A 23473-nucleotide genomic window follows, 5' to 3' on the forward strand; every position below is an offset into this window, starting at 1 on the left:
AAATAGCACAAAAATAAATGCTAAACTTGTGGTTTATTCCACTAGGTTTCCAGAAGCTTGCAAATGCTTGAATGTAACATACAAGTTAACAGTTAGCAAATGGTCAGGAAAATGGAATAAATTGCCTTGGGAATGCAGTCATACACATAACAACTCTCCTTGGCTACTATATCCCCGCAGAACATGTGTGAACATGTGGTATAATTGAGAGCTCCTGAGTAGATTCAATCAATACTTTATTTTTCAGAAATGATGCCTCGGCCTTGGTTTTCACCTGGAAGAACATTTCAGGATCAAAAAGGGGATTGTCGCACACCATACCAGGTATTATTTTCAAAATAACAAGTCTCCACTACACTTACCACATTAATGTAATTCATTGCAACTTGTATGAATGAGAGAAGGACAGATGGATGTTTGGAATGAAAAGTCAATACCTGCAAGGTTGCCAAAGAGGAACAGCAAGTCCTGGTGACTGATGGCTATTGCAGATCACCAGGACTTTCTTTTAAGGAACAATATTCCTTGGAAGAAGAAATGTCACATTGCAGGACCATTGTGTCCTTTTTGCTAGAGACACGGGGACAAGGATAGAGATGGATCACACTGCCAGAAAAGGGGCACATAATACAAAAGCTCTGCAATCAACATATTCATCCACCTGACACATAATAAGAGATTGAGCAGAGAGTATAAGAACTCTGGAGACAGACCCGCTTTGGGTCGAAGACCTTTGTAGCAACACCTGGAGGACCTGTCCATTGACAGCCATCTAATCAGACAGAGCAGCAGTCTTTGGTAAATATATATCCCTACAGAGCATGTGTGAATGTGATAAATGTTTGAGAGCTTCTAGATAGATTGAATTAATAAAAAAATTCTGTAGACTGGTGTACCATCTGGCCTTGGTGTATGTGCATTGTCCCTTTGATCCCAGGTTGCCCTCATGACAATGATTAAGTGATAGAAAATGTAAAGGGGGAGAGCACAGATGATCACCTCTGGACACAGTCATGTTAGAATCAGGGAGGTCCTAGGAGACTGGACTGAGGAGGAATGGTGGAGACCGCTCTCCCCTTCTTCTGCCCTTCCAAGAGGAGACAGCATAGATTTAGAAGAGTGGTTTGCAGAAGGTAATAATTCAGAGGCTGCAGAGGGGAGAAGCTGGGAGATACTGGATGACAAGCAGGAGGAGGAAAAAGAACTAGGGGAGAGACAGCTGACAGACTCAGTGTCTTTAGGAAGCATTCCTGAACTGCCCTCTCAGGTCCCGGTGGGCTTTGAGAGTAAGAGAACAGAAAGCTCAGAGGCAGAACACACAGATTAGCTGATGTAGGAATGATGTATAATAGGAGAGACGGAGGGGTGGGACTTATTTGGAGCAACACCATTATCTGAGAGGCGACATCCTATGTCTCTGTGAATATTGAATAAATTATCTTGGTAAGAACACCTTGTTTTCCCATTTCTGGCAGCCAGCCATGAGGGAGGGGGGATCGGATTCTCTGAAACCTGACAGGTAGACATAGTAGACTTGGTCTCTCTTATTTCCCCTCTGATCTTGGGTTGCATTCAGGATATACATATTGTAGAGAAAAATACCCCATTGAGGGACAACCTAGGGCTTTCCCTTTGCTGGGTTTGCTACTGTGTAATGGGTGAAATGGCCCTACAAGATTGCCAGCATGCACTGTTTTCCTCCTTGTGGCACTACATTTTAATAATAATAATAATAATAATAATTATGATGATGATGATGATGATGATGATGCAACATTTCCCTTCCAGTTTGGATTTAAAAAAACCTCTCATATATCCACACGCTGACATGATCTTAGTTTTTCTTCGAAAACAGGACATAACTATGTCAACTCAGGTGTTCCCCCCATAAATGAAGATTAAAGAGATTAAGCATAGCAGCGTTCAAATATCTGAAGGGCTGTCTCAAAAAAGATAGAGCAGACTTGTTCACCCTTGCACCATAGGACAAAGCTAAATGGGTGGAAATTTCAGGCGAGTAGATTTTAGCTGAAGAATAGGAGACAATCCACAAAGGTATGAGTTCTTCGACAATGGAGCAAAATGCATAGGTATATAAGCAGAAGCTGGATTATTATCTGCTGGGGACAATCAGAGATGGTGTAGATTCCTGCCCTGAGCAGTTGGTCTTCAAGTTGGTCTTTCCAGATCTTAACATTCTGTTAAGTTCAGGTTTTCTTTTCTTTCTTTAAGCTTCTCAGTTCATGGAAGTTCAAATAAAGGAGAAATGTGATTATAGGATATAAAATATTTATCTCTCCTTCCTTCCTTCCTTCCTTCCTTCCTTCCTTCCTTCCTTCCTTCCTTCCTTCCTTCCCTACCACATTGGCTGAATGGCAAAATTGACAACACACCGCTTGAATTGACTGTACATTCCTCTTTTCCAAAAGGTCAGTCAGAAGATGGGATTTGTCACCTACTTCAGCCTTTGCCTTCTTGGAATCCTGGTCTCCAGTCCTGGTGAGCATTTTAGCAAACACCTGAGAATTTCCAAGAAATCTTCACTGAAAATAAGCAGTCATGAGAACGAAAGTACTTAGTGGATTTTCAAGAGATGGCAACCCAGCTAAGCCTATTAGAACACGGAAGCAGGAGAGTTTAAATTAGACATAATTTATTGGAGTTGGTCAGCGGAATCCCTGATCTGGACCTTGTGCAGAAATAAATGAGCTTTCCATCCCAAGAATTAGTTTCAAAGCTTTGCTGCAGAGCAGTCTAAAAACTAGTGGCATATAAATGTCACAAAGAACAAAAATACAAAGTTACACATTGCACTCAAGTAGCAGCAATGCAGTTCAGTCTTTTAAATCCTTGAATACAGTCCAATCTCAGAGACATACTCCATTATGCTGGAGGCTCCTTCTCCCAACACGCTGAGCTGGCAATCTCTCTGCTGGCTTCCCACAACACAAAGATACTGAGTTTCTCAGGTTTCAACTTCCTGCTGATGAGGGATCTACTTGGGTTTCCAGAGAAGAGTGATCAGGTAAGCCTTAAATGGAAAAACACCAGCATTCCGCTTTCAGCTAGAGTGAAACCTCTTGCTTAATGCAAACTTCCCTGCTTTGCAAATGCAAACATTTACAGACGTTTAAACTTCAATGCATACATTTTATGCAAATTAAACTTCTAATATTAACAAGATCTCTAGTCACTGGTTTCTAAATAACTTGTGCTTTCTAAATGGAATCACCAATGGTATACGTAATGTCGCACTCAGAACAACCTGCTTACTGTTTTAATCCCTTATTTCCCCTCATTTCCTTCTCTCTAAAACAGCCAAGGCTGCCTGTCCCAATGGATGGCTGCAAAATCAGGGCAACTGCTATGCATATATTGAAAAGATGATGACATGGGCTGATGCTGAGGTAAGAGGAGTTTCTCACCAACCAAGGCATAATACAATGAGAAAGGCAATCAGCATGGGCAGTCCCATGACAATATCTAGCCGATACTTTTGAATTAACAAAAGAGGGCTGACCACAAAAGGAAGGGAACTCAGCTGATTAGATGGAGTCTGATCATCTGAGTTGCAGAGCTCAAGCAGAAAGAAAGCAGACACAGAGGCGGAGCTAGGTGCTCTGGCACCTGGAGTGGCACACATGCTGTGCACCCAGGGGTGGGGCTAGCCATGTGCATCCCAGGGGGCTAGCCATGCTCAGGGGCTAGCCGCCAACCCGCGACTCTCCCCTAAGCCGTCGGGGGAAGGGGGAGAGCTGTGCCACTTTGCTGGCGGTCTTCCCCCTTCATATTGACAGCTCAGGAGTTGGGGGAGGCTTGGGAGCCATCGCGGGCGGCACACCGAATGTCACCCCCCTCAGGATGACACCTGGGGCGGATCGCCCCCCACGTTGCTCTTCTACTGAGCAGGCATTCCAAAGCCAATCCTTCAAGGTCAAGTTTCATTGTATATATCCAACCATATGTTCTCTTTCCCTGAAATGTTTGTAAAATTGCAAATAAAGATGCTTCTGAATCTGGGGTTGTACAAAGACAAATTTAAGGCTCTTCCAGATGACCTATCCATTGGGTATTCATCCTGATTCTCTTGCAGTTTGCATGAGGGTTGGGTTGCATATTTTTCACCCATTCATTCTGATTTGTTTGCAGGGAGATTATAGAACACTGAATATTCATCTTGAGTTGGTTGTGGGAGTGTTTATACATCTTCCAAAGATCCCATATTTTTCAATCCACTTCCCCATCACTTTCCTAGCCACAATTCTTTTTTGTTTCTTTTTAGAAGTAGATTTATTGTGCCACGATGATGCTTTAAAGCACTCTAATTGTGCAAACGTAACATTTTCTGGTATGTGCTTAAATTCCTCCAGCAAAATACTGACAGGCTCAATAACATTGTATCACACAAGTTAGTATGGGACAGCATTGCCTTATAATATTCCGGGGAGACCTGTTCATCTTAAAAATACTCAAGAAAGTCTAATTCAGAAAATATTAAAAACTTTGATGCAAGGAAATAGATCTGACACTGGCAAGCTCCAACTCTGCAATAATCTTACTGGTGAGATATGATAATGGTAGCAAAGCTTCTCTAATTCCTTTTCCATTTTTAGGTTGACTGCCAGAGCTATGGCCGTGGGGTCCATCTTGCCTCCATCCTCAATCAGAAAGAATGTTCCATTGTAGCCAAGTACATCTTAGCACAACAGAAAACACGCACAGATGTCTGGATTGGACTCTATGATCCTTTGCAAGTGAGCTGCTTTCACATAGCTTGTTCCTGATTGTCATCAGAGATAGGGCTCTTTAGCAACGCAATTATCTCAACAATTTCCTAGTCTGAACTCCATACACAAATTCTCCTTTATTTTCTATGGTGGGATGGGGTTCTCCTCAAATGTCTCCGCCATAACAAACAGTAATTTCAGGTTGGTCAAACTCTTCCGTTTTTGTGGTGGGCTACTCTCTTCTTTCAAACATGAGTCTGACCAAACTGCGGGAGGCAGTGGAAGACAGGAGTGCCTGGCGTGCTCTGGTCCATGGGGTCACGAAGAGTCGGACACGACTAAACGACTAAACAACAACAGCTCTCTTCTTTAATCACACAATCTCTTCCATCTCATTCCTGCAGAACAGGAAGTGGAAGTGGGCGGATAATTCTCCCTTCAATTTCGCAAGCTGGAATGTAAACCAGCCAGGCCTGTTTGTTCCAGCTGCAAATAAGTTTTGTGTAGAGCTGAAGGAACAGAAAGGTAAGCAAGCCATTTGCAGGAACAGATAAAAGGTTTTGGATTGTCCACTACCTCCTGCTTTCTCCATCAGTTCCAAACTTTTCTTAGGGTTGTTTCTGACTAAATCAGGGTTTCCCAAACTTGGGTTTGCAGCTGTTTTTGGACTACAACTCCCACCGTCCCTGACGTCCTGCTAGCTAGGGATGATGGGAGTTGTAATCCAACAACAGCTGGAGACCCAAGTTTCGGAAACCCTAGACTAAATCATAATAGAAATATGCATGAAGCATAATTTGCTTTGTTCATTGGTCTGTACGTCTTGCTGAAAGCTGCTCCTGCTGGAAGACAGCAAATATCCTCAGCAGGGAAGATACAGGAAATGTCTTACACTCCTCCTTTTTGACTGCATATCAACTGTGATTAATTTACTGGTGTCCTTAGTAACAGCAGCACCTCCTTAGAACATTGTCTCCACATTTCACTTTCTAACTTTTTTTCCAGATGTCTGTCTGACTTTTTTTTTAACTGAAAGCTAATATAGGGTGGGGAAAGGAGGAGTGATAGGGTGGGGAAAGGAGGAGTGAACTTGAAGATAAATTAGAAATGTTACAAAATTCTGCCTCAAAATGAACTTAATTATGGAAATTCAGGTGTGGGGATTATGGGAATTCAGGTGCAGTTCAGAGATTTTTGAAATAATTCATTGAACTTTGTTCAATTGATCTACCGGTAGTTCATTCTAAACACTGAAACAAACCAATTGGGCTCCCAGTTCTTCCATTGCAGCAAACATTTGCAGTTTTTGAATTTGGTGCCTTTTTCTGTTTCCCTGAACAGTGATATAAAAAAGGTGCAATATTCAAAAAAACGCTGAATTTAGTAGCATATTTAGGATCAGGAGTACACTTCGAGTTTGATGTCTGGAGATTAACAGGTGGGCCACCCACTTCAAGTGACCTACAGAAGGTGGGCCTCCTGGATGGATCTGAATCTTCCTGTTTGCTCTAGACCGCATGGAACAGGTCGTTAAATAATGAGCAACAAGAAATAATTTGTGCCATGTCTTTTGAGTTTTAGATTTTGAGAAGTGGAATGCTGTTACCTGTAAAGAGAAAAATGCCTTTGTCTGTAAACAATCATCCTAAAGAAGATTGTAGTTCCCTTCGCTGGACTCTAGCCCGCTGGAAATCTTTCTGATCTCAGTACCTCCTCTTCCAGTCCTCAAAGTGAAAGAGGGGTTCTCATTCATCACTTTAAAAATGACCATAACTGAAGAGCTGCCACTTTGGTTCCCCTCTTCTCCACAAATTTTTATTGTGCCTACACCCCACTATGAACTTAATAAATTCTCTTGGATGCACATATTTCCTGGTGTGTTTCTGTCCTTCGCAATCCACTCAGACTGCTCTAAGATGATCATCCAAGAAATATATGGGAAGTTGGCTTATACTAAGTCAGACCATAGGTCCATCTAACTCAATAATAGACACATTGAATGGCAGTGGATTTCCAGGTTCATTCAGACAGGGGACATTCTCTGTCCCACCTGTAGATGCTGGAGATTTATCTTGGGACACCTAAGGTGGACTGCAAGGGTCTCCTTTCATAAGTGTGAAAGTACAAGAGAACATTTCACTAGATGGTGCTTCGATTGAAGCAACCCTACATTGCCAGCTGCACCTATGCAATTTCCTGTCCTCTGTGGCATACACACCGTACCACAAACATTGACATCTGACACCAAGGTCACTTCAACACCATACATTTAAAGCACTCTTTACATCACAGTTATAGCTTCGTCCAAAGAATTCTGGGAAATGCACTTTGTTAAGGGTGCTGAGTTATTATGGATGGCTGCTAAGAGATTGAGGTTGAATCCTGACAAGACAGAAGTACTGTTTTTGGGGGACAGGAAGCGGGCAGGTGTGGAGGATTCCCTGGTCCTGAATGGGGTAACTGTGCCCCTGAAGGACCAGGTGCGCAGCCTGGGAGTCATTTTGGACTCACAGCTGTCCATGGAGGCACAGGTCAAATCTGTGTCCAGGGCAGCTGTTTACCAGCTCCATCTGGTACGTAGGCTGAGACCCTATCTGCCTGCGGACTGTCTCGCCAGAGTGGTGCATGCTCTGGTTGTCTCCCGCTTGGACTACTGCAATGCGCTCTACGTGGGGCTACCTTTGAAGGTGACTCGGAAACTACAACTAATCCAGAATGCGGCAGCTAGACTGGTGACTGGGGGCAGCCGCCGAGACCATATAACACCGGTCTTGAAGGACCTACATTGGCTCCCAGTACGTTTCCGAGCACAATTCAAAGTGTTGGTGCTGACCTTTAAAGCCCTAAATGGCCTCGGTCAAGTATACCTGAAGGAGCGTCTCCACCCCCATCATTCTGCCCGGACGCTGAGGTCCAGCGCCGAGGGCCTTCTGGCGGTTCCCTCATTGCGAGAAGCAAAGCTACAGGGAACCAAGCAGAGGGCCTTCTCGGTAGTGGTGCCCGCCCTGTGGAACGCCCTTCCAGCAGATGTCAAAGTGATAAACAACTACCTGACATTCAGAAGAATGGGAAGTTTTTAACGTGTGATATTTTACTGTATTTTTGGTTTCTATGGAAGCTGCCCAGAGTGGCTGGGGAGGCCCAGCCAGATGGGCGGGGTATAAATTATTATTATTATTATTATTATTATTATTATTAGAGTCCTCACAGTGTGGGATAACCAGTCTTCTATAGCCACATTTTTGCACGGCCAGATCTAGGAAGAGATTTATATGGAACAGCCCCAATGTTTTATCAAACCAAAGTGCATCTAGTATGCAAACTTCAGAAGGGGCTTTATGGATTAAAATATGCTGCTGGAGCATGGAATGAGAAACTATAGAGCATGCTCAAAGAGCTGGGGTACACACAAGGTCATGCAGACATGTGTGTGTAAACCAAGTGCAAAAAATAAATAGTTTTCTTACGTTTTGGCATTTGTGGATAATCTAATGATTGTAACTGAGAATAACCAAGACTATACAGAGGTTGTGGAATACCTGAGCAAAGAAGTACAGTCGTACCTTGGAAGTTGAATGGACTCCGTTCCGGAAGTCTGTTCGACTTCCAAAATGTTTGGAAACCAAAGCGTGGCTTCTGATTGGCTGCAGGAAGCCGCAGAAGCCCTGTCAGTCGTTCAGCTTCCAAAAGAATGTTTGAAAACTGGAACAGTCACTTCCGGGTTTTGATCGTTTAGGAGCTGAAATGTTTGAGAACTAGGCTGTTCGAAAACCATGGTAGAGCTGTAGAGGTAAAGGAAATGGGAACTGTTTCTTTCAAATAGTGAGAGAAGAGCTTGGATCTTATCTCCTAATTCAAAAGCAAAAGGTTATTGAATTTCTTGACAGCCTAGGGCTGAAAGAAACCAAGCAAGTAGCCACTCCAATGGTGACTGATTTTCTAGAGGGTAAAGATGAATCTGAACTCTTGCCAGACAACAGCCAATACAGGTCAGCTGCAGCACAGCTCCTGTACTTGTGTGGTCAGGCACCCCACCCTCATCGCCCGACTTCCAGAAAGAATCAGACAGGACAAAATTACCTTTTGGATCAAATCAGGCCACAACTTTATGGATTACAGATGTAAGAGGGCCAGCCCTAGTCCAAAGTAAGACCCTCCGCATTCCACCAGCATTGAGTGATTTTCATTCTAGCTGCCACACACACACAAAAAAAGCTCCATAGGTTTTTATGTGTAATCTTGGAGGTTTATCTTCCCATAACCCAAGTAATGCCAACATAAGAGACATAGTAGCATTTGTATTGAAAATGGGGCTTATTTCTCTGAACGCATTGGGCGAATAGTTGAGCATTCAACTACAACTCCACCACAGATGAAGATAAGATCCTTGAATCATATACCCCCTCCAGCAGCTGGGGTCTACATTATTAGTCAGGCAGGACAATCTTGGAGGTGTGGAGATACCATCTCTGAAGAAGCCTTAGCAAAGTTTCCCTCATTTTAGCTGACACTGATTTTAACAGGCTCTCAAATCTCCTTAGGATTTGACACCACCCACAAATAAGCTTATTTTGTGTGTCCTGTCCTTTATTTTAATTCCTCGAGTCAGATCATTTTCTCTGATCAATGCAGCCAAAGCTTCCTATAGTAGAGAGAGAGCAAAAAGGAGAGAGGAAAGGGGACAACCTTGCATCCAATTGGAAAGAGATCTGAATCAATGTTGTTCATTCTCACTGTCGCATGGTGCTCATATACCCATAACACAGATATGATTACATATCCACACACATCCTGCTAAAAACATTCCTGTTTAGACAAGCCTACTCATATGCTTAGATAATGGTGGAAATTTTGATCTGTTTTGGTATTTTAACTTTTGTATGTTTTAAAGCAGGGCTGTAAATATTTCTTGATTTCACTGTTTTATTTATGGTAAACTGCTTTGAGGTTTTTCACAATCTAACGGTGTATAAATTTTTACGAAATAAATAAACTCTCTCAACCAGACTTCCAACCTGTAATTTACACCAAGCTGCATTACAAGGGATGTTAGAAGCTGTTATCTCTCTCCCAAGTGTGGATAATTGCAAATAACTGTTGGAAACCACAAGGTCAGCCATGCCCCATGATCCTTATCAAAAGTTGCGCAAATGCCTTTGGATTTGTATAGCTGCAACTATTTCTTAACATGGGTGACTTGGCTATAGTGGTAGAGCAGGCATGGCCAACCACATAGTTGGCTTGCACAATGAGCTACAGTTGCTCAAGTCCCTTCTTTTGCAGGACACTGTTAGATGTGCAGGAGCCCTGCCACCTTTTGCCTCTGGCCACCCTTGACACGGAATAGCAGGGCCGGCCCAAGATGGAAATTACCAAAGGTAACCTCAAGTCACAGATGTTTTCTTTTCTTTTTTTGTTAGATCATTTTTATTAATTTTCCAATAAAAGACATCCAATTGACATATCAAATCATAATCCAAAAAAACTGAAATAAAAAAGGTCAAATGATCTTCCTAATTGTAATTTTTAATTTTATGACTTCCCATAGTCTGAAACTTGAAGCATGTTCAAATCTCATCGATATTTCCATATTTCCACACCTCGATTTTAACTCTACAGGTATTTTCTTTTCTTTTCTTATTTTTGAAATAATTTTTATTTGATTTTACAATTATAACAATACAAAATACATATCCATATTTGGAGATTTCTCCAAATCTCTAGACTTCCCACCTTTCCCTCCATGCGTCCTATTATAAACCTTTTCAACTGAATATTATCTCATCATCCAAATTTTAGGTCTCTCCATTTTATCCATAATATCTTCTACATTACAAGTGTTATTGTAATCCTGCTAATGTTTTTATCTGCTTACAGTGGTCTCTGAAGTAAATTAAAATTCCCCTCCATTCTTTATTGAAGTTTTGGTATTCTTAGTTCCTGAGCTTTCTGGTCAGTTTTGCCATTTCAACAGCTTTATTTGCCATTCTTCTCTGGTAGGGACTTTGTCTTCTTTCCATCTCTGGGCTAGTAGCATCTGTGTGGCTGTTGTTGCATACATAAAAAGTATTTCCTGCTCCTTTGGAATATCAGCACCTTTTGTTGTTGCTTAGTCGTTTAGTCGTGTCCGACTCTTCGTGACCCCATGGACCAGAGCACGCCAGGCACCTCTGTCCTCCACTACTTCCCGCAGTTTGGTCAAACTCATGCTGGTAACCTCGAAAACACTATCCAACCATCTCGTCCTCTGTTGCCCCCTTCTCCTTGTGCCCTCCATCTTTCCCAGCATCAGTGTCTTCTCCAGGGAGTCTTCTCTTCTCATGAGGTGGCCAAAGTACTGGAGCCTCAGCTTCATGATCTGTCCTTCCAGTGAGCACTCAGGGCTGATTTCCTTAAGAATGGATGCGTTTGATCTTCTTGCAGTCCATGGGACTCTCAAGAGTCTTCTCCAGCACCATAATTCAAAAGCATCAATTCTTCGGCACCTACAATTCCTAATAAAAAAGCTTCTGGTTGTTGTTTTTTTAAAATAAAAGTTATTTTAAAAAGCCATAGGTGTTTTCAAACCTATGCACTGAGCATTTATCCCTCAGGAAAAGTAGCCGCAAACAGTTCAGACTTAAAATTGTTGCACACCACTCTACTCTCCAAGCAGTGTGAGATTCCAGGAGTTCTGGGCTCTTACCCAGAGTTTGTGGTTCCTTTTGGACAATGAGGCACAGTGGCGACTATGGTGTCTTTATGATATAGGGCTCATTTACACATGTATACAACCTGAGCCTATGATGCAGGAGTTCACAGTGTCAACCAAAGGGTCTTGTTTCTGTCATTACCACAAGCTTGGATTCAAGCAGAAATCAAACACGGCTCTCAAACTTTGCTCTGACTCTCTCTCCGGCTTTCTTCTAGGTCACACAACTCCCAAACTCTATTCCAAATTCTATCTTTGCCTACTGAGCTGGGAGAATGGCCCCACCTATTTTCTGGAGAGTAGGGCAAAGGGAAAACCACTTGGACATGTGCCTAGAAAACATGGGTAAAGTGGAAAACTGCTCAAACCCATGCTTTCTAGCCACGGGACAAGCAGAAATTTGGATAAGCCTGCACTCAACATGGTCTCTAGTTGCAAATTGGCAAGCACTGCAGATCTCTAAGCAGTGGAGCTGCTTGGATTTCTGCAATGTGCTCTACGTGGGGCTACCTTTGAAGGTGACCCAGAAACTACAACTAATACAGAATGTGGCAGCTAGACTGGTGACTGGGAATGGCCACCGAGACCACATAACACCGGTCTTAAAAGACCTACATTGGCTCCCAGTACGTTTCCGAGCACAATTCAAAGTGTTGGTGCTGACCTTTAAAGCCCTAAACAGCCTCGGCCCAGTAGACATGAAGGAATGTCTCCACCCCCATTGTTTAGCCTGTACTCTGAGGTCCAGCTCCGAGGGCCTTCTGGTGGTTCCCTCACTGCGAGAAGTGAGATTACAGGGAACCAGACAGAGGGCCTTCTCGGTAGTGGCACCCGCCTTTTGGAACACCCTGCCTTCAGATGTCAAGGAAATAAACAACTACCTGACTTTTAGAAGACATCTGAAGGCAGCCCTGTATTGCGAAGGTTTTAAAGTTTGAAGTTCTATTCTGTATTTAGTATTCTGTTGGGAGCCTCCCAGAGTGGCTGGGGAAACCCAGCCAGATGGGCGGGGTATAATAATAATAATAATAATAATAATAATAATAATAATAAGGAGTCAGCAACTGTGCTGCAGCATTTTGCAGTAACCAGCTTCCAGCTCAAGTGTGAGGGAAGCCTTGAATATGGTGATTGCACCAACCCACTGTCAAACCTGTTGTTTTCTGATCTACAGGGGATATCTGGGCTTCCACCAAGAAAGCGGGATCAAGGAGCATCCTCAGACTGCATACCTGCTCCTTCAGAGGAAGTGCAACTCCACCCATTCGGATACAGGAACCACTTACTCACAGTGCCTTCATCTTGTTCAGATTTATATTCCCCAAACTATGCATATATCATACTGATATCCCACCTCTCAACCATCCAGAACTGTTCTTTCAGAGGGATCCAAGCTGCCAAGGTACTCAGAAAGTGTAAGGTAGGATGCATCTGGGATTTGGGCAGCAGAATGGCGCCCATACAACTCTAGGGGGCTTTAAGGATTAGCAGCAAGACTAAATTCATTTATTCACAAGGTGCATTTCTATGCAAATATGGAGATAAGAACACTGGGGTACATTGCAGGGATTTTGTAAACTATTATCTCAATCTGACCAGCAAACCATCTGCCAATATTTCTCAACCAGTGTGACTTAGTTATAATGGTGGCACACGCATTGGCAACCATGACGTTGGTTTGCAGAGCTTGTGCAATGAGCTGCAGCTGCTCAAGTTTCTTCTTCTGCAGAACTTAGATGCACAGGACCAATGGCAGACCTTGGGGGTCTCCCATTTCAGCAGTGCCTTGTGTGATGCCAAAATCTGGCACCCCTTTCCCCTCCGTTCTACATCATTATTGTGGGCCAAATCTGAGGTGCCCCCAGGGCTCCATGCTCAGGGTAACTGAACCAGTCATGCTCCCCCAAATCAGCCTCTGGCAGGAGCCCAGTCAACTTTTGCATCAGGCCACCATAGATACTTTTTAGTTTTCTGCCATTTATTTCCTTCCGGAAGTGCCAGCTCAGTGTGTGTGTGTGTGTGTGTGTGTGTGTGTGTGTGGCTGAGCACTTTGGGGCCCCTGAATAATTTTGGGGCCATAGCTGAGCCCCTTCAATGTTCAGGGGGTGGAGGAGGTTATGCGCAGGGCAGTGACGTCTGTGGCCGCCTCTCCTTCTGCAGCTGCCAGAGAAAGAGGCCTCAGCTCCTCCTGACGTGGTGTACTCCAAGCAACCCAAGCACCAGCTCCTCTTCTTCCTCCTCCTCCTCCTCCTCCTCCTCTGCACTTGGGATGTTAGGATCACACTGCTTGGAATGCACAGTGCTAGGCATGTGTTTGATGTCACAGGCATGCACAAAATGCTGTTAGCCCTACAATGGTAGCAAATGAGAACTGGCACCAATAAGAGATTTTCTTCTGGGCTTATAGCCTAAATATTGGGGGGGGGCTCAGCCCCCGCCTCAAAATATTAAGGGGACTGAAGCTCCTTGCACCCCCTATACCCAGTGCTCCTGTTAGCAATTACTCTGAATATCCACCCAATCAATTTGTCTGTGGCTTTCGGTGCCTTTTCTCTCTTAATCTGTAGTCCATATATGGGTAAGTGCTTCATCTTTCTTCCTGCCTTTCCATGCCCTGCCCTAGCCCAGCTCTATATAAGAATGATCCCAGCAGCCTGAGACACAGACCTGCCACTGTAGGAAGCACCATTCATATCCTGAACAGGACAGAGCTTGGGTAAGTTGCAGGTCGGGATGAGCGAATCTGACAATTTTGGTCTCTTTCAGTCTTTCACATCAGCTGCCAATTTTCTTTTTAAAAAACCAGAATAACAGTGAACTTCTTCCAATCTACACATTTCTGGAATCATTTCTCCTTTCTGTAATGCACTTCTAATGCTATTTTCATGTATATGGGCATTTTTATGCATGCTGTATCCTAGTACAGTGGAACCTTGGAAGCCGAACGCCTTTGAACTCGAACTTTTTGGCTCCCGAAGGATCGAAAAACGGATGTGATTGTTCCGGTTTCCGAATGATTTTCGGAAGCCGAATGTCCAGCGCAGCTTCAGCGGCTTCTGATTGGCTGTAGCATGCTCCTACAGCCAATTGGAAGCTGTGCCTTGGTTTCTGAACTGTTTTGGGAGTAGAACAGACTCTTGGAATGGATTGGATTCAGAAACCAATGTAGGACTGTATTGCATCGTTCTACACATTCCATGGCTGTCGAACTGCACTGCCCATCATGTCTGTTCTGAGGAACTGAAACCAGATTTTAAGGAAGCACGGCTTTCGAAGAAATGGGACACTACCCGCCTTCCTTAGATACTAAAACTGATGAGGATTTGTCCCATGAAAATTTTCTCAAATTCATTCATGAGCCCAGTCAGCTGTAGTCAGTCCTTTTGTGCAGCAAGCATCCTAAGGAGACACTGCAGGGGAAGGGAATCGGTGGGATAAGCAAAGGGGCAGGAAAATTCACTGTGCTTGATGCAACAAGGGCAAAGCTCCTGTGGATCTACGTCAAGCAGATTTCCTGACAATGCGGCTGCTGATTTGCACTTTATTTGGGGGCTGCCATCTGTACTGCACTCTATGCACTCAATGAACTATCTGTATTCTTATGCCAGCAGAGCTCGATTGATTACTATCAATTGCTTTCCAGCAGAATCATAAGTGTGTTTGTGAGGTGGGACATGGCAGGTGACCTGCCACCATGAATCCTGGCACTGCCCAGGGCATAAGGTTTTGTGGGAGTTTTCTTTGTTGCCCTTCATTGGCTCCAATGGAAGGGGATAATTAGTTACACCATTTCCAGGCAGGTTCTGATGGTGTCCCACCTCTGGGGCCTCTTGCATGAATCAATAAGATTGGATTAAGCAGATCCAAAGCAATCTCTGTCCTTCCTTTGCCTGTCTGTGGGGCTACCACCAGGGAGTACCCTTTGCTCCCTGAGCTCCCTGTGCCCTTCTGCCAACAAAGATCTTTTTCTTCCTGCCATCACCACATGGACAAAATGGCAATCAGTGGGGATAGGTTTTGATTTACTGTACTTTCCTTTCCATAAAAGGTCAACCAGAAGATGGAACATGGTCAGCACTGGGTGCCTCTGCACACGAACCTTATTTGACTCCATGATACTTCAACAATCGCCAACTTTAAGTTTTGGGTTCTCTCTTCTTTCTCTAATCTTCCCATTTATGATTTTAAGAACAGAAAATACTGATTTACTTCTTCCTGCTATCACCACATTGACAATGCCAATAAGTAAGGATAAGTTTTTAATTTGCTGCACATTTCCTTCCACTGAAGGTCAACCAGAAGATGGGGGTTGTCACCTACCTTTGCCTTTTTGGTTTCCTGGTCTCCTATTCTTTCCCAGGAGGTGAGTGCTTTAACAATTATCTGGGAATTCCCCAGAAATTTTAATTGGGGTTAAGCATTTATAAAAACAAAACTACTTGTCAGATTTCCAGGTGATGGTAACCCAGCTAAGGCTGTTGGAATAAATAACCAGGCAATGGAAGCAGGTCCATTAGGGTGAATAGGGAACTGCCCTACCAACCTCAGTCTGCTCTGAACCACTCCTCATATTCATATTTACAACCAGTCAGGGAGTGGCACTGCCTGTCATTGACTCTGAATCCACTTACTGTTTGCCTCCCTGCTTTCTGTCCCACTTTTCTGTGCAAATTTGTAGGTGAAGTAGGATTCCACAATGAAAATTGCATTCGAACAGCTTTTGTCCCCCCCCCCATCTTTTTCTTCTTTTACTCCTCTCTCCATACAGTAAAGGCCAGATCCTGTCCCAGGAATTGGCTGAAAGCCCAGGGCAGCTGCTATGCATATTTTGACTCTCAGAAAACTTGGTCTGAAGCTGAGGTAAGAAGCTGTTTCTCACCAACCAAGCTGTCACATCAGGTGCTGTCATGGGTTTCAGATGACATTTTTGTGAGGAGGGCTATCAGTGTGAGCTGTTGGGAGACAATACCTGGCCAGCATCTTGGTATAATCAAAAGAGAGTTGCTCACCCATTGTGTTCAATTAACCTGTTTCCACAGGAGCCAAGAAAGCTTAATTAACAGTCAGGAGAGATGGCCTGGCAAGAAGGTACCATCTCACAAGTGAAAAGATGTGAGATATCTCTGCCCCTTTGTCCCTCCAGCTTGCATGTGAGCAGGAGGGACCTCAGGGCTCACTCAGCTGGGGGGGGGGGGAGTGGAGCCTTCCCACCCCCAAGCCAAGCAGCGCAAACAAGATGTGTCATCCTCAGCTCTGCAGGGTGTTGGGATGAAAGTGCCTCATCTCTTGCAATGAGAGCTGTGGCCGTTTTACCCCATGCCTTGAGGGCTGGGGCCAATACAGATTGTTGTTTCAACATCATGGTGTATCGACAGATTGTGATGTTTGGCTGGTGATACATCATGGTGTTGAAAACCTGACATCACCCAGCTAGTTAAGAACAACTATTTCAAACATTAAGATAATAGTTAAATTCAAGGATAAGCTCCAAAACCAGATTAAAACACAGGTCAACATTCTGCATAACTGCATAGGCTTGTCTAAACAAAGATGTTTCCAGCATCGGCTGAAAAGAGTTCAGCCAAATCATGACAATGAGCATCCTTCCTGCATTCATCCCAGTTTTTGTGTATGAGCTTCAAGGTGGTTTTCTTGCACCAAGATTGAGTGCTTTAAGCACCTTTAATTGCACTCGTGTGCAGCAGGTCCAGCAGGTTTCTTTAGTTTCCCAGCAGGTCCAGAGGATGGAGAAAGGGGCCTGGCTCCACTCACAGCATTTTCTTCACCCCTTTTTCTCTCTTCCTTCCTCAGCTGCTTTAGTTCCTATTTGAAAAACTTCCAACTCTCCACCACTGGTGTTTTATGATTTTTAAATAATTGTTATTGCTTATTTGACAAGTTGTGAACCACTCTGGGAAAGCTTTGTGGGAAAGAGTCTTTATGTGTGTGTGTGTGTGTGTGTGTGTGTGTGTGTGTGTGTGTTAGTAATAGCAGTTGAACTTATTTACTTGCTTGGCTATTCTCAGAATGAGTGCCTAAGCTATGGCTGTGGGAGCCATCTTGCCTCCATCCTCAATGAGAAAGAGTCAGATGTGGTGGCCAATTACATCTCTGCACACCAGAAAAATGCAAGCCAGGTTTGGATTGGGCTGCATGATCCCACTGAGGTGAGTTGCCTTTACTTTCTCAATTTCAGGCCATTGTCACTGAGTAACAGCTTCTTAGCATCACCATTCCATCCTTATCCGAATCGTCTCCCCATGTGACTCCAATATGTGACTTTTCCACAATTTTCTTATAGAATCCTCCTCTAATATTGTTGTGGTAGTGGGGAGATGATTAACATATTCAATCCTCCTGGCAAACTGGGAATAATATCCCCTCACTCACCCAAGTTTAGGATGTTCCACCATTCTCCAGCAGAGTTTCTTGTTCTTTGAGGAAAATAAGTGGCTCACGTAAATGTAAACTAAGCTTTGAATAATAAAGAAAACTGTAACAAAATAACAAAATAAGAGAAACTAAATACAACAACATGAGGCTAGTCTGAGGCAAGAAGCGAGAAGATGCAGTTGGTCCCTCTTAACTGATATTCTTAACGGAACACAGACACTGAAGGGAGGGGCTCCGGAGCAAAACACACAAGTCCCGCCCACCAGATACCAAGCACTCTACTATTCAAATTAGGTCCCAGTGTTTTTCCTACAAATACAATCGTACCTGGTTCTCGAACACCTTGTGACTCAAATGTTTTGGCTTCCAAACACCGTAAACCCGGAAGTGAGTTTTCCAGTTTGTAAACGTTCTTTGAAACCCTAACGTCTGATGTGACTTCCGTAGCTTCTGATTGAGTGCAGGAAGCTCCTGCAGCCTATTGGAAGCCACACTTTGGTTTTTGAATGTTTTCGAAATTCGAACGGGCTTCCGGAAAGGATTCCATTAGAGAACCAAGGTACAACTGTATCTCCATCATAAACTGGCAATAGCTTCATAACTGGCCAACTCTCCACGTGATCTTTGCATTGGCCGCCTCGTTTCGAATGAATGTATGATCTGTTCTATCACATTGCTGCAGAAAGGACATTGGAGGTGGTTGGATGACGAGATCTACAATTACAAACGCTGGGATTCTCATCGCCCAGACAACTACAACAATGAAGAATATTGTGTGCATCTGCTAAAGGACGCAGGTAAGCAAGCAATTTGTAGGGACTGATCAAAAAAAGGTTTCATGCCTATCACTCCATCAGTTTCAAGTATTTCAAAGGGTAGTATCTGATTTTAAAAACCAGAAAAATCAAACTCAAAATACTCTGGTTAGTCATTGCTACTGATGGTTCATTCATTTGAAAAGGTTTACTCTGGGTATTAGATGAGTAAATACAGTGGCAGAGCTTCATGCTCTGGCACTGGGGGGGCGGAGAGCAGGTGGGGGCGGGGCTGGTGCACATCCTGGGGGCAGGGGGGGCTGCTTGCAGGGCTGGGGTGCCCAGCACTGGTGGGGGGAAGCCACGATGGCACCCTGCCCAGATCGCCCTGCTAGGGGCAGGGCACTCCCCTCTCACTCCTCATCCTCTGCCAGTGAGTGGATACACTCTCAGCCTGGTGCTTCTCTGTACTAAGGTTCACAAGTCAATATCTCTGGAGATCTGACCAGAAGTGGTCCAACTTATTGATCCTTTAGGGACACTTCCAATCATACCATGAAGCAGAATCTTTTTCTGCAGTCAACCTTCATTCTTCGGTTGCATGTGATCACATATTTTGTTCAGAAAACAGTGGTTGCCAAACTAAGGTCTGGGTTATGCCATCTTATATTCTATCATGTTTCTTAACAAAATGATTAGGCTCAAAGAGCATTTTTCTTCTTCTTCTTCTTCTTCTTCTTCTTCTTCTTCTTCTTCTTCTTCTTCTTCTTCTTCTTCTTCTTCTTCTATACCCCACTCATCTGACTGGGTTTCCCCAGCAACTCTGGGTGGCTCCCAACAGAATATTAAAAGCACAATATAACATATAAGACTTTGAAGCCAGGTGATCAGTGAGTGACCTTCATATGTTTTGTTAGTTCTGGGTCACAGCCCTGCTGTGAGTCTTGAAAAGTCCAGACTCACTGGAACAAACTCTGGGGTTGGGGCAAATGTTGAAAATGCTTTTAAATTTAAAATTTTTAATCTGTGGCGTTTTAAATTTGGGTTTTTTGTTTTGTTTTTGCTCTGTCGGGGGGGGGGGGGATAAACATTTAGTTGGGCCTGGGGATTAGTTTAACTTTAGTATAATTATAAATTGTTTGTTGCTGTTGCTTTCTACTGCTTTATTGGTTCATTGTATAGTTTGTATTCTGTTCTGAAGGGGAGAGGGTCAGGACTGTCTGGGAGTGGGCCCCAGTCAACAGAATGGCTGGGGTGCACTTGGACACCTGATCTCAGTGATCATGGGTAGGAGGAGGCGTGACGCTAAGACCAGACCATGTCATTAACGAGGAGGCAGGTTTAGTTGTTGTTTGAAGACTATCCCTGCCTCTGGGTCTGGTCTTGACCACAAGGATACTGGAATCAACAAGGGAGACCCACATTACCTGAAGGTGCTGCTGTGCAATGCCAGGTCAATGATTCACAAGACCACTGAGATCCACGGCAGGATGGAGGACTTGACCTGGCATGTGTAACAGAGACTTGGCTGGATGAAGAAGATGGCCCTGTCCTTGCCACTGCTTGTCTACCAGGTTTCTCTTACACAGCAACCCAGCTCATATGGGCGGGGAGGCGAGGTTGCAGTGAGTTTTAGGAAGTCAATAGCTTGCACCAGGCGTCCTATTGGGAAGACCCAGTTTTCTGAGCGTGTGTTCTGGAAGTTGGACAACAGGGGCAGTACAGGATTCCTTTGGTGTACTGACCTCTCTGCTGTACCAAGGATTCCCTGCCTGAGCTGCTTCAGGTGGTGGCGGATGTTCTCCTGGAGACACCTAGTTTGGTTGTCCTAGGGGATTTAACATCCATGCTGATACGACCTTACAAGGCACTGCTTGGGACTTCGTGAAAAGCATGACCTCCATGGGGATGTCCCTGAATGAATTTCACCCAACTCATTGTTGCGGACATGCCTTAGACCTGGAGTTCACCTCTATGGATGTGGGTGATCTGACACTAAGTAAAAGCGAAACAAAAGAAGTGCCATGGTCAGATCACTTCCTGGTGCCACAACCCTTTCCCTCTGCAGGGAGGTGGGACTGATTTGGACCCCCCCTCCACTTAATGGATTCAAATGGTTTCCAGAGTGTAGTAGGGGATGTTTTATCTCATGTTGATGGCCTTTCAGCTGATTCCCCGGTGGCCCGCTGGAATGCGGAGTTAAGCAGAGCTATCGACTGTCTGGCTCCAAAGCGCTCTCTCCAACTGCATGGAGCCTGGCAGCCTCATTGTTTTCCCCAAACCTGAGGGTGATGAAACAATCACTGTGGTGGCAATAGCGCCAGTGGTGGAAATTGGACCAGAAACGGGTTAGAGCTCAACGTCAAACCTACCAAGTGGCAATAGCGACGGTGAAGAGGTCCTTCTTCACTGCCTCTATTGCATCTGCAGAAAACAGCAGCAGGAGACTCTTTCAGGTGGTTCACAGTCTAACAGAACCACCTTCACCATTGGGGCCTGGTAAGGACCCCAAGATCTCCTGCATTGATTTTGCAACTTTTTTGCAGGCAAAGCCGCTCAGATTCGGAAAGAGGTAGATGCCATCATGGGAGCAGGGCTGGAGCAGGAGAGTGCTAGAGTCCTGTCTATTCCAGTTGCATGGGATCAGTTCCAATCTGTTACCTCCGAGGATGTGGACAGGCTGCTTGGATGAGTGAAACTGACCACCTGTCTCCTCGATCCTTGCCCATCCTGGCTCATAAAAGTGAGCCGGGAAGGGCAGGGTGATGGGCTCCGGGGGATAGTGAATGCTTCCCTCTGTGAGCAAGCGTTCCCGGAACCGCTGAAAGAGGCAGTTATTAAACTGCGTCTTTAAAAAACATCTTTGGACATGGCCAATATGGACAACTATCACCCAGTATCAAATCTTCCATTCTTGGGCAAAGTGACTGAGCAGGTGGTTGCTGAACAACTCCAAGCACGCCTGGAGGATGCGGACCATTTGGATCCCTTCCAATTGGGATTCAGGCCTCATCATGGGACTGAAACTGCCTTGGTCACGCTGGTCAATGATCTCTGGTGGACTAGGGACAAAGGTGAAAGCTGTTTCCTAGTTCTGCTGGATCCCTCAGCGGCCTTTGATACCATCAACCATGGCAACCTTCTGGACTGTCTAGAGGCGCTAGGAGCTGGGGGCACTGTTATATAGTGGTTCTGCTCCTTCCTCCTGGGCCATGTTCAGAAAGTGGTGGTGGGGGCGAGTGCTCAGACCCCTCACTTGTTGGGTGCCTCAGGGTTCTGTCCTCTCCCCCATGCTTTTCAACATCTACATGCAGCCGCTGGGAGAGATCATCAGCGGGTTTGGGCTGGGTGTTCATCAGTATGCGGATGATACCCAGCTCTACCTCTCTTTCAAATCAGAACCAGTGAAGGCGGTGAAGGTCCTTTTTGAGTGTCTGGAGGCAGTTGGGGGATGGATGGCAGCTAACAGATTGAGGCTGAATCCTCACAAGACAGAAGTACTGTTTTGGGGGGACAGGGGGATGGCAGGTGTGGAGGACTCTCTATGTTCTGAATGGGGTAGCTGTGCACCTGAAGGACCAGATGTGCAGCCTGGGACTCATTTTAGACTCACAGCTGTCCATGGAGGCATAGGCCAATTCTGTGTTCAGGGCAGCTGCCTACCAGCTCCATCTGGTAAGCAGGCTGAGACCCTACCTGCCTGCAGACTGTCTTGCCAGAGTGGTGCATGCTCTAGTTATCTCTCGCTTGGACTACTGCAATGCGCTCTGTGTGGGGCTACCTTTGAAGGTGAGCCAGAAACTACAACTAATGCAGAATGCGGCAGCTAGACTGGTGACTGGGAGTGGCTGCAGAGACCATATAACACTGGTCCTGAAAGACCTACATTGGCTCCCACTACGTTTCTGAGCACAATTCAAAGTGTTGGTGCTGATCTTGAAAGCCCTCAATGGACTCAGCCCAGTATACCTGAAGGAGTGTCTCCACCCCCATCGTTCAACCTGGGCACAGAGGTCCAGCTCTGAGGGCCTTTTGGTGGTTCCCTCACTATTATTAAAGTCTGAATCCATTTTATTCCCCCAGTGTGGTGTGGTGTAGTGGTTAAGAGCGGTGGACTCGTAATCTGGTGAACTGGGTTTGATTCCCCGCTCCTCCACATGCAGCTGCTGGGTGACCTTGGGCCAGTCACACTTCTCTGAAGTCTCTCAGCCCCACTCACCTCACAGAGTGTTTGTTGTGGGGGAGGAAGGGAAAGGAGAATGTTAGCCGCTTTGAGACTCCTTAAAGGGAGTGAAAGGCGGGATATCAAATCCAAACTCTTCTACACATTGGGGAAAGGAATAATAGGCAATAAGAAGTAACTTTCCTTATTTCTTGAATTACAATTTTTGTTTTGAATTTCAGGTTTTAAGAAGTGGAATGACGTAAAATGCAACAACAAGTACGCCTTCATCTGCAAGCAATAACTCTAAAGGAGACTTCCCTTCTCCACTGTGTTGGCTGGGAAGCTTCCTTGACATTATATGTATTTCTGCTCTCTCTCATCACTTTCAAAATAGCCATTGCTATAGAGATGCCTCTTCAATTTCCCCCTTCCCTTTGAAATTTTCTTGGACCTGCAGCAGAGCATCATCTTAATAAATTCTCTTCCATGCATATTTTCCTTATTGCATTGCTGTTCTGCTTTGTCCATCCATACTTACAAGCACGGCCACCCCACCCATGAGGCAAGGTGAAGTTCTTGCCTCAGACGGCAAGCTGGGATGGGTAGCAGATTGGCCTTCTGCTCTTGTTGACTGTCTCCTCTGTCTCCACCAGCCTGCCCTGCTTGCATCCACATTCCCTCCTATAATGCAAGGACATCATAGATGATAGGAGAGACCTGCCCCTGTTACATGGGTGCATTA

The 23473-nt window shown here is 44.8% G+C and overlaps 2 protein-coding genes across 2 annotated transcripts; both read left to right on the forward strand.

The window, feature by feature from the left end:
* Positions 1-6545, forward strand: LOC114582887 (regenerating islet-derived protein 4-like). The gene is made up of 6 exons (XM_028704235.2): positions 1-324; positions 2430-2499; positions 3319-3407; positions 4614-4754; positions 5132-5252; positions 6309-6545. Exons 1-6 carry the CDS (start codon positions 250-252, stop codon positions 6374-6376), a joined length of 564 nt encoding a protein of 187 aa, XP_028560068.1. The 5' UTR covers positions 1-249; the 3' UTR covers positions 6377-6545.
* A 9166-nt stretch (positions 6546-15711) lies between these two features.
* On the forward strand, positions 15712-23227 carry LOC114583281 (C-type lectin BpLec-like). Its single transcript, XM_077916969.1, has 5 exons — positions 15712-15781; positions 16187-16278; positions 17445-17585; positions 18494-18608; positions 22971-23227. Exons 1-5 carry the CDS (start codon positions 15721-15723, stop codon positions 23030-23032), a joined length of 471 nt encoding a protein of 156 aa, XP_077773095.1. The 5' UTR covers positions 15712-15720; the 3' UTR covers positions 23033-23227.
* The last annotated feature ends 246 nt before the right edge of the window (positions 23228-23473 follow it).

Source organism: Podarcis muralis, chromosome 13, assembly GCF_964188315.1.
Source record: "Podarcis muralis chromosome 13, rPodMur119.hap1.1, whole genome shotgun sequence".
Classification (NCBI taxonomy): Eukaryota; Metazoa; Chordata; class Lepidosauria; order Squamata; family Lacertidae; genus Podarcis; species Podarcis muralis.

Bases quoted from the DNA above. Each gene is read 5' to 3' on its own strand.
- LOC114582887 (XM_028704235.2), top strand. From the start codon at position 250: ATGATGCCTCGGCCTTGGTTTTCACCTGGAAGAACATTTCAGGATCAA. The intron at 4,755-5,131 runs GTGAGCTGCTTT...TCATTCCTGCAG, and splicing joins GACTCTATGATCCTTTGCAA to AACAGGAAGTGGAAGTGGGC. The intron at 5,253-6,308 runs GTAAGCAAGCCA...TTTGAGTTTTAG, and splicing joins AGAGCTGAAGGAACAGAAAG to ATTTTGAGAAGTGGAATGCT.
- LOC114583281 (XM_077916969.1), top strand. From the start codon at position 15,721: ATGGGGGTTGTCACCTACCTTTGCCTTTTTGGTTTCCTGGTCTCCTAT. The intron at 15,782-16,186 runs GTGAGTGCTTTA...CTCTCCATACAG, and splicing joins CTCCTATTCTTTCCCAGGAG to TAAAGGCCAGATCCTGTCCC. The intron at 17,586-18,493 runs GTGAGTTGCCTT...ACATTGCTGCAG, and splicing joins GGCTGCATGATCCCACTGAG to AAAGGACATTGGAGGTGGTT.